The 16851-nt window shown below is 37.7% G+C and overlaps 1 protein-coding gene across 1 annotated transcript in view; it reads right to left on the bottom strand.

The window, feature by feature from the left end:
- The window catches only part of insra (insulin receptor a), a 77974-nt gene that overhangs the window by 8116 nt on the left and 53007 nt on the right, over positions 1 to 16851 (bottom strand). The window contains exons 4-14 of the mRNA XM_073849798.1: positions 14326 to 14465; positions 11709 to 11853; positions 11396 to 11610; positions 11187 to 11313; positions 10580 to 10830; positions 9762 to 9929; positions 9472 to 9670; positions 3845 to 4128; positions 3618 to 3757; positions 2929 to 3088; positions 33 to 135 (exon numbers count right to left, since the gene is read on the bottom strand). Of these exons, the coding sequence (XP_073705899.1) occupies positions 33 to 135; positions 2929 to 3088; positions 3618 to 3757; positions 3845 to 4128; positions 9472 to 9670; positions 9762 to 9929; positions 10580 to 10830; positions 11187 to 11313; positions 11396 to 11610; positions 11709 to 11853; positions 14326 to 14465 (1932 nt within the window). The remainder of the gene's footprint in view (positions 1 to 32; positions 136 to 2928; positions 3089 to 3617; positions 3758 to 3844; positions 4129 to 9471; positions 9671 to 9761; positions 9930 to 10579; positions 10831 to 11186; positions 11314 to 11395; positions 11611 to 11708; positions 11854 to 14325; positions 14466 to 16851) is intronic.

The following is a 16851-nucleotide window of genomic DNA, read 5'->3' on the forward strand; positions in this document are numbered from 1 at the left end:
CTTTAAGGATATTGACAACAGAAAACACTTACTTTTTCCTAAACATGAAAAGGCCCACACCTCCCATCACAAAGAGCAGAATGCCACAAATCACAGGACCAATCACAATCTTCACCACATTAGATGGGTCCGAACCTGTTCACATAGAAACAATAAAGACACAAAATATATAGAAAAAGTGTGTATATCCAAACCCAGGTTGGTACAGGTGCAAGACACAATAGAGGAAATAACAATAAACAAAATGTAAATAAAATAGTAACTATCCATACACTGACAATAATTCTCCAATATGAATGAATTATTTTAATTATTATTATAATTTAATTATAATTAATAATATTTTATTATTTTAATGAATTGTTAAAATTACTTCCCTTCATGTCGTGCCAAATCCGTAAGTCCTTCATTCATCTTTGGAACACAAACTAAGATATTTTTGATGAAATCCAAAAGCTTTCTGACCTGCATAGACAGCAACGCAACTGACACTTTCAAGGCCCACAAATGTAGAACGGACATCATTAAAGTAGTCCATGTGGCATCAGTGGTTCATGTTAAGAAGCTACAAGAATACTTTTTGTGCACAAAGAAAACAAAATAACGACTTTTCTTCTTTTCTGTGTCAGTCTTCGACACACGTTCACAAGAGTACCAAGTCGATATTTTTGAATTCTTTACACACAAAAAGTTTTCTTGTGGCTTCATAACATTACGGCCGATTCATTGATCTAGAGGTCTGCATTCCCGCGGCTCTCCCGCGGGAACCGACCAGATTTCTTGCGACGCGGGAATAAATTTCCAAATAAAAGCGGTTGCGGTCGGTAACTCTGGTGTAATTCGAACGGGAGCGGGCGGTAACAATATCCCGTTCCAGATGTCTTTTCTGAACAGCAAATCTGCGCTTTACTCATTCTTATCGAGCACCTGTAGGCTACATTCTGCGCTCAAAACTGTTATGCACTCGCTACACTCATGGACCAGTGCTTTCAGAATCATGCATTTTACTGGCAATGTCTCATAGGCGCAGAAAGTGAGGGTACTACTGGTGTTTTTTTCTGTGGGCAACTGTTTATCAGTTTATCAGCGTTACTCCAGAGCGCAAAGCCATGTTTGGAGTGCCAAAATCTTCATAAGGTTATGCTGACTGATTTTTCGCAAACAGTGTGGTTGTTAACTCCTGACCCGAGCCCATCTTTTTTCCCCTTTGCTAAAACAACTTATAGGCCTACTACTGTTTTGGCAATTAAAATAGTTCAGTTTTGCATGAAATGACAAAGTGGTTATAATTTCGTTTCTTTTTTATTAAGTTAATTAAGAAAAAAAAAAACATTGAGCATTTTTTTGTTCGTTAAATGTAAGCTTTTTGTTTCTTAAAGTAACTCAAGCGGCAGCGGGAGACAGTAAATTGACCTACTCTATGTTTGAATTTGCCTTTTCAAATCACAAATTGGCTAAAATAAAATCTATAGATTTAAATAATATAGAAATAATAGCCTAATAATATATAAATGTTCGCTATTAGGCGCATTTCCAATAGTTTTTGCGGAGAGTGAAAACCAAAACGCGTTTTAGGACACGGAGGCACAAGTGCGATCAGTTACATTTTTTTCAGTGGAAACTATTTAACCGTTATTTTTTTTTGTCAGACATGATAAATATATTTGTAGAAAGCTTTAAATTAGTACTTATCGAAATAAAACAAATCGAAAACAAAAACTCTTTTATTATGTAGCTAATCCGTAAAGATGCATTTTTCTCTAAAGACGCGTCCAATGAGGAGATGGATGAGGAGCATCGTTAACTTCATCATCACTGACTCAGAAAACAGTTTATAAATTATTAAAATATCTCCTTACTATATTTCACAGTCATGGTAATTATTTTTGCCGGTGCTTTGTGGCAAGCTTTATCCTATTGCGTGCACTTGAACGCGTAACCCTGAAGATGCGCTCAATGCTGCAGACAGGACCGTCCGAGCCGCTCTTGATCATGTTCATGGTAGTCATGGTAGCCTGGTCTGGTGTTTCCACCAGCACTGCATTTTTTATCACCATTGAATGTCTGAAATATCATTTTAGCCCGCATTTGATCTATGACTGGCTGAAATGCAGGGCTATAATAGCCACGTCTTAAAAGTGGAACATGGAAATATAATGGATGTATTGCGAAAAAAGTTTTATATACCCGGTATTGTTTCCTAATGGTTAAATGTGAGATTCTGGAAACGAGAACTAAATTTAGAGGGAACGGTCAGGTCGGGAAGAAAATTATTCTAAGCGGGCAGCGGGTGAACAAAGCCTGAATATATAGCGGGAGCGGGTGGGTGCGGAATAAAACCTCGCGGGAGCGGGACTAGAAAAGCAGTCCCACGCAGACCTCTACATTGATCTCACATGGACTATTTTAACACTACATTTGTGGGCCTTGAAAGCGTCAGTTGCGTTGCGGTCTATGCAGGGTCAGAAAGCTCTCGGATTTCATCAAATATATCTTAATTTGTGTTCCGAAGATGAACAAAGGTCTTACAGGTTTGGAACGACATTAGGGTAAATAATTAATGACAGAATTTTCATTTTTGGGTGAACTATCCCTTTAAAATGCCAAGGAATAAAAAAAATATATTAATTAATTACTTAAAACACAAATGACAAATAAACAACAAAATTAATTTATGGTTCAAAAAAATATAATCCATGGCATTTTAGGGCTTCCGAATTAAAATGCAAAATTTTGACCATTTTTTCCCCTAATGAAAACCTCAAGGTTGAAGCTTTGTACCATTATTATCAGTGTGTGTTTCAGTTATGTGGATCTTGTGCAGAATTTAGAAACTGAAAATATGAAATTCATAAGCTCTGTGTGTGTGTGTGTGTGTGTGTGTGTGTGTGTGTGTGTGTGTGTGTGAGATGTGTAAAAGCGTCTTACGTAGGTCTTCCACATAGAAGTGTGTCGGCTCTGTCCATGATCCATTGCCTGCCAGGGAGGTGGCTCTAATCCGCACTGTATAATTCCCAGGATGCACCACTCTGAGCTTGCAGCCTCCATCTGCAATAAAATGCTTCCTGGATACGCAATGGTGCAGCTCCTAAGACATAAAGGCATGCAGTTAAACAGTGCACATTGGACTGAAGACATCCATTAGCCAGTGGCAAAGTCTTGGCTTTTATCATGTTTTCAAAGTGCATCTAACACTAATACATCCAAATATTACTTATTAGACTTTATTGAAACTGCCAGAGACCAGCGTAAACAGTTACAACAGAGTGTTTCAAGTCCATTAATGGAAACAGGTGCATGTGCCACTAAGTGCAAAACCATCATGTTTTGTTTCGCTTGCAACAATTATTAGCCTTTATATAATCATTCCTTGTTTATCCAAAGCGTTTCAAAAACAACATTAGGAACATTTCCACTGTCTCGGGTTGGATTTCTCCATGGTTACAGAAATACAAAGCTGACGCAATGATGCTAAAATAGCTTGTTGATTTGGAGCAAGCACATGTTGATTTCAACAGGATTGATAAAAATCAGATTAAAAGTGCAGCCAGCGTTCATGGGAGCAGAGAGCCTGGAGAAAATACAGGCTTCGACCTCAATCTCATGTAACATCTCACCTCTGTATCTCCCAGCCTCTTATAATGGACTTCGTAGAGAATAATCATGCCGTTAGGAGCCTTAGGCTCCATCCACCTGATGTGCACGGAGTACTCAGTCACCTCACAGATTATCGGCCCCACAATGTCATCTGCTTTTTCTATAAGAAACACAGATATAGGGTAAAGTTATTAATAATTGCTGTACTATATAAAATAACAATGCATCGTAATTAACAATCCCATACCTTCAGGCATGGTGCGGGCACTGACGTAGGCCGCCATACTGCAGCGAGAGGGGTCAGTCTCATGGTTGCAGGCATGGATTTCTATCTGGTAGCTGGTGAAATGCCGCAGATTGGAGATTACCGTCGACTCTTTGGCCTGAACAATCAGGGAAATCTTATTGGCCTCCGCTTCCTCCTCCGGGCTACGAGTGGCCGAGCCATTGGGCAGTGAAGAGGGCGTAGTGAAAAGACGAGATGAGGTCCTATTGGCAATGCCCACCAGAGATCTGCGCTGTCTTGACGTCCTAGATACACAGAAACAAACAAAGAGGCACTTAGTTTTTAATGTTATAATTACATCACATTTATAATTTGTATTTTGTGATGAAACTGACAGAATTTAAAAGCTGAGCTGTGTTATATTAAAAGCAATAAAGCACAAAATCATTAAGATTACTGGCTGGCGCTTTACAAATAATAAATGGAAGACATTAAATATTATTTCCAATCATTTACTGTATTATACTGTTAATAAAACAGCTTTTAAATAGTCTCTTATATACCTCAGTAAAGACAACAATATAACTTATGTTAACAAGTTGGAGTCCACTTCAACATTTAGAACATTTTATTGTTGCTTTTAATTAAATACATGTCAGGAAGATTGAACACCACAGATGTTTTTGCAGAATAGGTGGTGGAATTTTCACAAAGAAAACAGTCGAATTTAACGAAAGGAATGTCTCATTGCAATCGAAAAGACGACTGATTCACATAAATAGAGCGATCTGTCACGCCACATTAAAGAGCGTGAAAAACACATTATTGCAAGACACACTGTATTTCATTATAAAACTCTCTGCTTCTGAAAGCTGAGACTTTGTTTTATATAAAAAATACGAAAAGCACAAAGCTTATTGCTATTATTGAGTGGCTGGCGCACTACAAATATGCCCAATGAATGCAACTGAAGACGTGAAATATTATTTCCAAGCTTACTGTCCCTGCGAGTATAACACTTTTTTTGCTAAACATCCCACATATATTCATATAAATTCCAGTGGCCTTGAAAACTTCTCCCGGTGCTCTCAATCCAGGCCATTTGCATGCGCAGGCTATATGCTCAAAATATAACTTTAATTGATCTAATTTCGACTTTATTCTCAAAACATTTTGACTTTATTCATGTAATACTGACTATATTTTCGTAATTTCGACTTTATTCTCAAAATATTACTACTTTAATCTTTTTTTTTTTTTTTTTTCACGTGGCACTAAAACACCATTGAAAAATACAGATGAATCCTTAAAGATACAAAAGTTGTTGATTTCCTCTTTTTTCTTTTGTTCTTTGATTAACAGACATCACAGTAGCTGGGTTATTAGGTTATTTGGCTGTTATTATTTTAAGAGCTACTGCTGCTGAATGTGATGGATTTATATATGAAATTATACAGGCTACAACGCACACAGCCATATTTCTGCGTGCAATTGACGAGCACACCCTACGAGACCAGTATAATGGCTGACAGGACAGGTAAATTAGTTTTTACTGACATATGTGACCCTGGACCACAAAACCAGTCATAAGGTTAAATTTTACAAAACTGAGATATATACATCATATGAAAGTTCAACAAATAAGCTTTCTATTGATGTATGGTGTGTTAGGATAGGGCAATATTTGGCTGAGATACATCTAAAAATCGAAAATCTGGAACCTGAGGGTGCAAAAAAAATCAAAATACTGAGAAAATCACCTTTAAAGTTGTCCAAATTAAGTTCTTAACAATGCATATTACTAATCAAAAATTACATTTTGATATATTTATAGTAGGAATTTTACAAAAACTCTTCATGGAACATGATCTTTACTTAATTTCCTAATGATTTTTGGTATAAAAGAAAAATCAATAATTTTGACCCATACAATGTATTTTTGGCTATTGCTACAAATATACCCCAGCGACTTAAGACTGGTTTTGTGGTCCAGGGTCACATATGGCCTGACAACATCTCATCTTGTTCATGTTCTACTGAATCTCCCTCGCCACTTGTACCGATTCTGCGCTCGTTTGACTAGGGCCTAGCTCTGAGGTGAAGTGGAGTACGTGTCTGAAAAGTCCCCCATTTGATGTGATCATAAAGATTTTCTGCGACTAAATAAACGCACTTCTTGTCAAGAAAAAAGACAAGAAGCAGTTATGAGTCAATGACCCAAGCTCTGGCCCTGCGTTAACTGCTTTAAATATTTTTAACACTGTTGAACTGGAAAAATTAATCGCCTCGTTATTATACATCACCATGTTTGTGGATGTTGAAAAAGAGTCCATATGTTGTGATACCAGCTGATGTGAGTCACGTAATAATGCATGTAAATTATGCAGCCTCACTCGTAGATCAAACAATCTGATTGACTGTGCCAAAACAAATATTTGAAAGGCCGTTCTATACGTTGCAGCACTTATTTAGTCCATTAATCGAATAGTCACCTGCGCTAAACAAATGTTCAAGTCACAAGCTTCAACTCTTCAAAGCAACGTGGTAAAAAATATAAAAAAGGATATGACATGCTTCACGACGCAGAGTCTGTTCTTTCTTTGGCTCTGTGAGCTCAGCTTTCCATTATCACTTCATTGTTGAACACAGACCACAAAATTACTGTATAATTACATAAAAGTGTGGCAAATTACGGTTTAGGAAATACATGGAGTCTTAAAGTGACTATTCATTCAACACCTCTGAACAAGTGCAGTTTTCCTTCTGTTGACATTTTCCCTGGAAACAGGTAGTTTGCGATAACATTTTAAAGAGAATTCAACTCAAAAGAGACTTCTTTTTAAAACACTACCAATTATCATAAACCGTTGAAGTATTTGGTCCATTATATCAGAAGACAATGTCTAAATGTGTATATTTGCTAAAGGTTATTTTGGGCATCTTTTAAAGAGTACAACACTACCATACATGGATTACAAGCCATAAAATTCCAGTTCATCGAGTTTATTGTTACTGAAATCACCACTAGAGGGAGAAGAGGAACATTTCATGTGGTTGGTTTTAACTATTCCAGTGGTAAACCACTACCAGAGCACCACAGCCTTCAGTTATTTCCTCAAATAAAAGAGCTCAGGACAGGGGGATTCAGCGTTTTTGGTGTGCTCTAAGAGTCAAAGCATTTCCGAGGATAAAATCATTTTTAAGTAAAACCATATTTTAACACCTAAATAAAATGAGTACTTTTTACAGTCTGTAAAATCACTGTGAATAAAACGTGCAGACCAGCTGCAGGACAACCATAATATTTAGAACAATAAAGGGTAGCGAGACAAAAACGTCAGTGTAGGAGTCTGCACTGCCTCTGAAACCATCACAGTAGTCGTTGTCAACATTGTCTATCGCCACCACAGAGCAGACAACGTCTTTCCTTCAAAACAAAGATTGTGCTAAAACAAGGCCTGTACAAGGCATGAGAGAAAGTTTGTGTGTACGTGGGAGCGTGCATGTGTGTGTAGGAGTGGAACGGGATCTTTAAGGCCAGCTGCGAGCTTCTGAAGGCCAAAGATACACAAAGACAGTGGAAACGCACCTAACGAAAACACATACTCAAGGTTTTGGTGGAGTCAAAAACAACCCAGCCTAACCACTACTAAGACGTTCAGCCCTGAGCTTAGAACTCTGGAGAAAACAGAAGAACACCATGAACCACTTGAGAATCTCCACCTGGAGGGTCACGTCAGGTAAAGAATCTGACAGCTGCATCCATCAGTCTCTGAATGGAAAACATCATCTGTTTCTAAAACTTTTACACTAGGGCTAACTAATAACTAATTTTTTTGATAATTAAACAATGTTTATAAATCCTGCACAATGCTCTCCTTGAAACAATGTGAAAACTTTCTATATATGCAAAACCCTGGACCACGTAAGTAGCACGAGTATATTTGTAGCAATAGCCAACAATATATTGTATGGGTCAAAATTATACATTTTTCTTCAACGCCAAAAATCATTAGGATATTAAGTAAAGTTTATGCTCCATGAAGATATTTTGTAAATTTCCTACCGTAAATATATCAAAAATTAATTTTTGATTAGTAATATGCATTGCTAAGAACTTCATTTGGACAACTTCAAAGGCGATTTTCTCAATATTTTGAGTTTTTTTGCACCTTAAGATTAGATTTTTAAATAGTCTTATCTCAGCCAAATATTGTCCTATCCTAACATACCATACATCAATGGAAAGCTTATTTATTCAATATTAAATCTCAATTAAAAATTGACCCTTATGACTGTTTTTTTGCTCCAGGGTCACATTTATGCTATAAATTGCCTAAAAATAAAAAAGTCTATGTATGGTTCATATTGTCTACCAGGGTCGGAAATTAACGAGGGCTTGTGGCAAAAATGCCCCCAAAATGAAAAAAAAAAAAAAAAACCCTGCACATTTTAACACCTTAATACACTGTAGTAATTTAAATGAAATGTGAAAATGAAGTGTCAATTTGCAGAATTACATTTAGATTGGTTCACACTGCATTTGATTGCTTTTACTCACTGTTTTGTGCAGCGTTGAGCTTTTTAACCGATCAAACATATTTCTGTTGAACTTAAAACATGGATTAAAGTAATTGGGTAAATTGTATTATTTGACATTAAAGACATATGTTTTTTTATAATAATAAGGTGATTATAAAAATTGCATTCACAAATGTAAAATATTGCACCTGATAAAAAAGTTACTTTTTGACCCTGTTGTCTACATATGAAAAATTATTATATATGCAACATACTGTTTACTGTTCATTTCTGACCCTATTCTCTACATATGAAAAATGATTATATGTGCAATATACTATTTACTGTTAACTTCTCACCCTGTTGTTTACATATGAAAAATTATTATATATGCAACAAACTGTTTACTGCTTATGTTCAGTGCATAAATCTATATTTTGTATCTATACTATAAACTGCCTATTTCTGAAAACGTGTATATAATGTGCAGTATGCTATACAGTGTATATATTACAATGTATATGCATGCCATGCATGCAAAAAAAGTCTATGTAATATGTGACCCTGGACCACAAAACCAGTCATAAGTAGCTCGGGTATATTTGTAGCAATAGCCAAAAATACATTGTATGGGTCAAAATTATCGATTTTTCTTTTATGCCAAAAATCATTAGGATATTAAAGATCGTATTCCATGAAGATATTTTAGAGCTTTGTTTGTACAACTTTAAAGGCAATTTTCTCAGTACTTTGATTTTTTTGCACCTTCAGATTCCAGATTATCCAATAGTTCAAATATCAAATATTGTCCTATCCTTACAAACCATACATCAATGGACAGATTTTTTATTCAGCTTCAGCTTAATTTTTTTGACCATTTTGACTGGTTTTGTGGTCCAGGGTCACATATATCAAATATAGTCTATATATGAAAAAGTTGTTTGTGCCATATATTGTTTACATATGAAAAAGTATTAAAAAAATATATTTTTTATAACAAACCACTTTTTTCCTACTCAGTGGTGTCACTGGTGGAGGTTCTAACTGATAATTTACAAATCAATAATTTTCATTATGGGCTATATTGTTTAATTTTTACAGTAATCTACAGTAATTAGAAAGTTTACCTGAGCTCAAAAACTTCATTATGGAGGTAGTTCTCAAAGGTTTTGCGGTACTCTGTCTCCTCCGCCTCTTTCTTCAGCTGTTTCTCTGTTTTGGGGCAAGCGCAGCAGCGACTATCTTGGCCTTGCTCTTCAGTTTGATTCCACTTTTGTTCCTCTTCACTGTCCACTTGTGTGGGGGCTCTGGTGGGCAACTTCATACCTGAACAACAGAAACACAAGGCTCAGACTTTTTTTAAACTTTTGAACACTAATGTGTATGTTCTACATTATGTTCTTGTATGTTTTCTAACCTTTCTGACAATAATCAAACTTATAGAGCTCGCTGGCCTCTGGTTGCTGCTGGCAGAAGACCAGGTAGTGTGTGATGTTTCCGTTTGGATCATTAGGGGGCTTCCACTTCAGAATAATCTGAGATGAGGAGTTTGATGAGGATATGGGGTCCAGGGGCACAGAGGGTTCTAAAAAAGAACAAAAAACACATGAATGATTTCAAATAAGAAGAAAGCCACTATTAAAACAGTATACTAAACTCAATTCTGGCCAGACCACATTGTCAAAATGAGACAAGAAGAATAACGACAGCTTCCGTCTAAAAAGGAAGAAGTGGAGGGGCACCATCGATGTCACGGCGTGCGAACCCAACCATTTGCCAAGCCAGGGGAAAAAAAAAAAAGAGAGAGAAAAACCCTAAAGCACTACTTTCAGGCCTTGCCAACCAGCTGCCGAGACAATGTTCTCAGCTTAGCAAATGGTTATGTGGTTTATCAGGAAGGAAAGACAAAACAAGCTCAAAAGGATGCCAGACAGACACCTGGCAGCACTGAAAGCAAACCACATTAGTTCTTTCTCCTAAATAACGGCCTGTCATGCTGCAAACTGCTGAGTGATTTCACACTGCTCAAAGTCATCAGTGACCTATTTTACCAGCCTTTGACCTCTTTTATTGCTCTCCCGTGCCAAGCCTACACGATAAACACTGCTACCAGAAACAAAAAACAACTTCAGAAATAACTAAATTCAGTTTTAAGCAGGTCTGGCGAAGAGATCATGCAAACACATGGTTGTTTTGATCTTCCCAACTTTCATTTCAAGTTTGTAAAAAACTTACTGGTAGCATTGGTGCGGACATAGATGATTTCACTCTTTGCTCCATGGACTTGGTGTTCATCAGAAGCGGAGAGCTGGGTTTTTACCATGATGGCATACTGCGTCCACGGCTTCAAAGGGAGGATGAGGTACCCGGGCTCCTGCTGTTCTTTTCCATCTGTGGCGCGAGGCGGAGGGTCTACATCTGCTATGACCCAGCTGTTAGAGCCACATGCATCCTGACCGTCAAACTCAGTCACGTTCTTATATGGCCTAGAGGAGAAAAGAGATATGTCAACAATACTTACACAGAAATCATCACTTCATTGCAATGAAGTCAATTTACAAACTAAGAATGGCTATAAAATGGACCTTAGAGTCAGGGTAGGTGATGTTTTGAATGTGGTTAAAAAATGAAAACAAGGCGGAAGTACAGGAAGTACAGACAGTTTAACTTGGTACGGACCATTAAATTGGAAAACACAAAACAGAGAGTTCACTTAAAAGTTTCCAGTGGGCAAAATGCTCTGGATTTTGGACAGTATTTTATCCCTCACTGCCTCATTCAAAACCCAGTAAATAAACTGTCTGCATTGATTAAGCTCTGCATGAAAAGCCAAGTAACTTACGCCTCTTTGTACAAAACCATGAATCCCAGGAGGTCTCGAAAATCTGGTGGCCAGAAAGGCTCCCATTTAATGATGATCTTGTCAGAAAGTGTGCGAATCTGCGTGAACTTCAAAACCTGGCTCTCACCTAGTAAAACAGCAACAAAAATGCATTCAGATTTATTGAGAAAGAGCATACGAGCATACATGAAATGCAATGTTCTCATTACATGAGGCCTGATCTCCGTTGGTCTTTGAGACAATGTCATTCTTTGTTTGCCGATTCTTGGTGCCCGTCACCTCCTCCATCTTCCGGATCTCTGACATGCAGAGTTTAGAATTATGATGGAAAAACATGCGGCCCTGCCTGATGGTCAGGTTGTGTTTGGACCAGTCCCACAGCTGACGTAGGTTCTGATTATCGAGGGCGTAGAAGGAAAAATTCCTGATGGAAAAGAACACAGCACACGAGTGAGGACAATGGAAGAGGATGAAATCTATAGATGATATAGGGTTGACAAAATCCTACGACAAAACTCATACCCGACATCCTGTGTCTCCCCATGGATGACTCTGAGCTTGCGAAGGAAAGAGAGAGAAACTAGGGCATATGAGTGTCGCACTGTCAGGTAACCGGTGATCTCCTCCAGCTGTCCCAAGTTAGCTTCCAGCTCTGCGGCTATGTTATCTAAGAGGGAGAGATGGAAAGAAGAGCGAGTTTAAAATCTGACTTTTTGAAAACATGGTAGTGGCTTTGCTGTCTATGCAGTGTCAGAAAGCTCTCGGATTTCATTAAAAATATCTTAATTTGTATTCCGAAGATGAACGAAGATCTTACGGGTTTGGAACGACATGAGGGTGAGTAATTACAGTTTTTCTCAATTGCTTAAACACATTTCTTGAAATTATGCCTCTTATTTGCGAAACTCTAAACACAAATCCACAACTCCTAACTCAATTCCCCAAACTTCCTATATTGAGGTCAAAATGAAGCTCTCCACTCAAAACAATTCAATCTTGCTGAAAAACCTAACTTTGCTCTCAGACATGACAAACAACCCTGGTGAAAAAACCAGCTAAAACCAGCCTAGGCTGGTTGGCTGGTTTTAGCTGGTCAACCAGCCTGGTTTTAGCTGGTCATAGCTGGAAGGCAGGCTGGTTTTAGAGGGGTTTTGGCCACTTTTCCAGCCTGGCCAGGCTGGTCAGGCTGGGAAACCACCAGCTAAAACCAGCCTGACCAGCCTGGCCAGGCTGGGAGACCAGCTTAAACCAGCTACTTCCAGCTTAAACCAGCTAAGGCCAGCCAACCAGCCTAGGCTGGTATTAGCTGTTTTTTTCAGCAGGGAAATCCTCAAAAACACACACACTACAACACAGTTTTACACACTGATGAAACAAATTCAAAACAATACTACGAAAACAATACAAATAAAAAACTTTTCACATGATGAACACAACAAATCTATGCCGAAGGTTCTGATTGGTGTGTGCTAAATTTTGACTCCTAGTGTTTCCACTTGGGTAATTGTGTGCTAATTGAGCTCAAACTTCGCAGACTTGAGTGAACAATGGTGAATGCTTGTGCTTTCTAAATGACCACATGGTGTAAGCACTGAGAAATGTAGGGATTTGTGTGTAGAGTTTTGCAGTAACAGTTCACCAAATATAACTCATGTGTCAAAGCAGGGAATAGTGTTTATTGTTTAGGGAAATGGGTGTGCTTTTTCAAAAATGGCGTTATTGTTTTGAAATTTTAGTTCAAAAGACTGGTTATAGTGTTTTAGCAACTGAGAAAAACTGTAATCACAAAATGTAAATTATACAGTTAAAAACTTTTAAATGATACAGTTGAAGTCAAAAGTTTGTTTGTTAAAATGTTAATAGTTTTACCAAAATATGAGGGATCACACAAAATGCATGTTATTTTATTTAGTATTGACCTGAATAAGATGTGTCATGTAAAAGACTTTACATACAGTCCAGAAAATAATTTTATTTTATAATAAATTCATTCGAAAGTTTACATACACTTGATTTTTAATACTGTGTTGATACCTGAATGATCCACAGCTGTTTTTTTGTTTGTTTGTTTGTTTAGTGATAGTTGTTCATGAGTCCCTTGTTTGTCCTGAACAGTTAAACTGCCCGCTGTTCTTCACCAAACTTCAGGTCCCAAAGATTCTTTGGTTTTTTCAGCATTTTTGTGTATTTGATCCCTTTCCAACAATGACCGTATGATTTTGAGATCCATCTTTTCACACTGAAGACAACTTAGGGACTTGTATGCAACTATTACAGAAGGTTCAAACCCTTACTGATGCTTCAGATGGAAACACAATGCATTAAGAGTCAGAGGGTGAACAGTTTTGGAATTTGAAGGTCAGGGAAAATGTAACTTATTTTGTTTTCTGGGAAATGTGTAAGTATATTCTGTAGCTTCTGTAGGGCAGTACTAAATGAAAAAAAAAATACATATTTAGGCAAAATAAGAAAAATTTACACATCTTCTTTCTGTTCAAAAGTTTACACCCCCCGGCTCTTAATGCGTTGTGTTTCCTTCTGAAGCAAAAGGGAGTGTTTGAACCTTCTGTAATAGTTGCATACGAGTTCCTCAGCTGTCCTCAGTGTGAAAAGATGGATCTAGAAAAAAACAATCATTGTTGGAAAGGGTTTAAATACACAAAAATGCTAAAAAAAAAAAAAAAAAAATCAATCAAGTGTATGTAAACTTTTGAATTGGGTCATTTTTATAAATTCTACTATTACTTTCTCTTGTGGACTTTATGTAAATGTATTTTATGTGAAATATCTTATTCAGGTCAGTACTTAATAAAGTTGTATGATCACTCTTATTTTGGTAAAATAATTAACATTTTGAAGATACTGCAAAGTGTATGTAAACTTTTGACCTCAATTGTATATAAACATTTAAGTAATTATTATTTCCTGTTCTCATTGATGTGTAATACTAATCCATAAAGGAGAATGGTTGCTATAGACAAAAGCCAATTATATAGTTCAGCCGTCACTATACAAAAACATTTACAGAATGCTGATTAACCAATTATAACCATGAATTCCAGAGAGCCGTGTAATAAAAACATCCTTATATGCTTGCATAAACAGAAGAAATTGTATTAAAGAGTTTGTTTGTTCTTACTCCCTCCACGGATGTTGATGACCAAACTGCCGTTGATCACAGTGCATCCTCTCAGAGCCTGGGCAGCAGTGACTGAGTCTACTGTCTTCAGCCCCATGCACACTTTGGGACAGAGGCCAGCGCAAGGGGTGCAGTTCAACCTGTGGCACAGAACACAGTCACATGCACACAAAGCCACACAACAAACAAAAGTCATTCACGTGCTGTGAACAGAACACAGAAACAAAGAAACGCAGATATGATGGAGCGTTTCTATTCTTGTTGAAGCAAATTTGCACTATTGAGACAATAACGGATTGTTTGTGTCAAGGACGTGGATCCTGTTGCGCAAAGTGTCAGCGCTGGGAGCGGGGCTGCGGGTGACCTTGAGGGGCAGGCCGAGGGTGCAATCAAGGTTGAATGAGACGTTCTCTCCGACGTGCCAGAGACACAACTTAATCACTGATTATTTTTGTAGATACGTCGTCGGGGCTTGACTAAGGAACTGTTTGTCTTCTGTGCAGGATGCTTTTTTCACCGCTGTTTCCTGTGAAACTACGCTATGCATATTTGTACGACAACTGTACTAAAGTGTGAATCCACAAAAGCAGAACAAAGGATATGGAGGCGTGGTTTACAAGCCAAAAGTCTTAATTATAACAGCGTCACGACATGATACCAGATGTAAAGCCGTGCCGAGAATGTGCACAAACCACCTATCGGGTAAAGCGCAAATAATTTCCATGAATGGCTCGTCGCTGTGTTTTGCGCCCTGTTACTCTTTTGTGGTACCTGCCAAAAAGGACGGAATGTGCTGCGGTTTATCCAGCTAATCTGAAGGGAAGCTGGTGCGTGGGTGAAATCCGTATTGCAGACATATCAGAGTCCAGTATGCCGTGTCTCCCTGCGGCAGGGATGCAACTCGGAGTCGTTTATCTGTCAGTGGCCAGACGGCGCTCCCTGTCTACGCAGCTGACAGACAGAGAGAGACAAGTTGATGAGACAAGGGTGTCGAAACTCCTTATATCTTATTGGAGGCCTGCTAGCATGCTGAGACTGTAACCAAGGGCAGCAGCACTGACCACTGCGCTGTGTCTGTCCAACCTCTTTGATTTGTGTGTCTGCTGTCTGAATTCCCACAGTGCACCCACACTGCCCAGCCCAGGGGTCATACTGGCACGGGGGAAGCGAGAGTATCATGAGAAAGAGGGAAAGAGAAAGAGGCAGAATCCAGAGTCCTATCTGGTGGAACATGCATTATAGGGAGTTCTGTCATTATTTACTCACCTTAAAGGGATAGTTCAGGCAAAAATGAAAATTCTGTCATTACTCACCCTCATGTTGTTCCAAACCAACCTTCGTTCATCTTCGGAACATAAATTTAGATATTTAATGAAATCTTGAGAGAGCTGAACCTGCATGGACAGCAATGCAAATGATATAAGTAACGTTGTGAAAAAATTGCAACGCGTCCTCTCTGTCGAAATATTCAGACATGTTTACGAAGACTGGTTTATGCACATAGCGTGCGTCTTATACGCAGTGCATCCGGCTTCAAAACATTACGGTTGAAACACTGATGTCGCACTGACTATTTTAATGATGCCCTTACTGCCTTTCTGGACTTTAAACGTGTCAGTTGCGTTGTTGTCAATGCAGGGTTAAAAAGCTCTTGGATTTCATTAAAAAAATCTTAATTTGTGTTCCAAAGATGAATGAAGGTCTTATGGGTTTGGCACGACATGGGGGTGAGTAATTAATGACAGAATTTTCATTTTTGTGTAAACTATCCCTTTAATTTTTCCCTCAACCACATGATTTTTTTATTCCGATGAACTCAAAAGTAAATTTCAGGTCTGCTTTTTAGATACAACAAAACAGGATGGTGATTCAGACTGTTAAGCTCCAAAAATTATAAAAAGGTACCATAAAAGTGGTTCATACAACATTTGAAGCCATGAAATAGTTATGTCTGAGAAACCCATTACACACAAAATATAGTCTGGTAATCAAACAAAGCTATAGCATGGCTTTTGAAGACTTGGAATATACTGTAACAGTCATAAGAACTCATTTCCAGAAACATTTATGGAGCTTATGCTTTTTGCATTTTGACAGAATGACTTACCATTTTGTGTTGTTGCAGTATGGACAAAAATAGCTTGGACTTTACACATTTTTTAGTTTTGAGATAGTAGAATACACTAATCAGGTTTGGACTGACCTGAGAGTAAGTAAAAATGATTGCATTTTCATTTCTGGGTAAGAAAAAAAAATTATGCTCTTCATGTGTGACCGTGAACCACAAAGTCGGAAGCAGAACAGGTATATTTGCAGCAATAGCCAAAAAACATTGCATAGATGCCAAAAATTATTAGGATATTAAGATCATGTTCCATAAAGATATTTTGTAAATTTCCTACTGTTAATATATGATAACTTAATTTTTGATTAGTAATATGCATTGCTAAGAACTTAATTTGGAGAACTTTAAAGGCTTTCTCAGTATTTTGATTGTTTTCCAACCTCAGATTCCAGATATTCAAA

The sequence above is a fragment of the Garra rufa genome, chromosome 10 (genome assembly GCF_049309525.1).
Source record: "Garra rufa chromosome 10, GarRuf1.0, whole genome shotgun sequence".
In the NCBI taxonomy this organism is placed as follows: domain Eukaryota; kingdom Metazoa; phylum Chordata; class Actinopteri; order Cypriniformes; family Cyprinidae; genus Garra; species Garra rufa.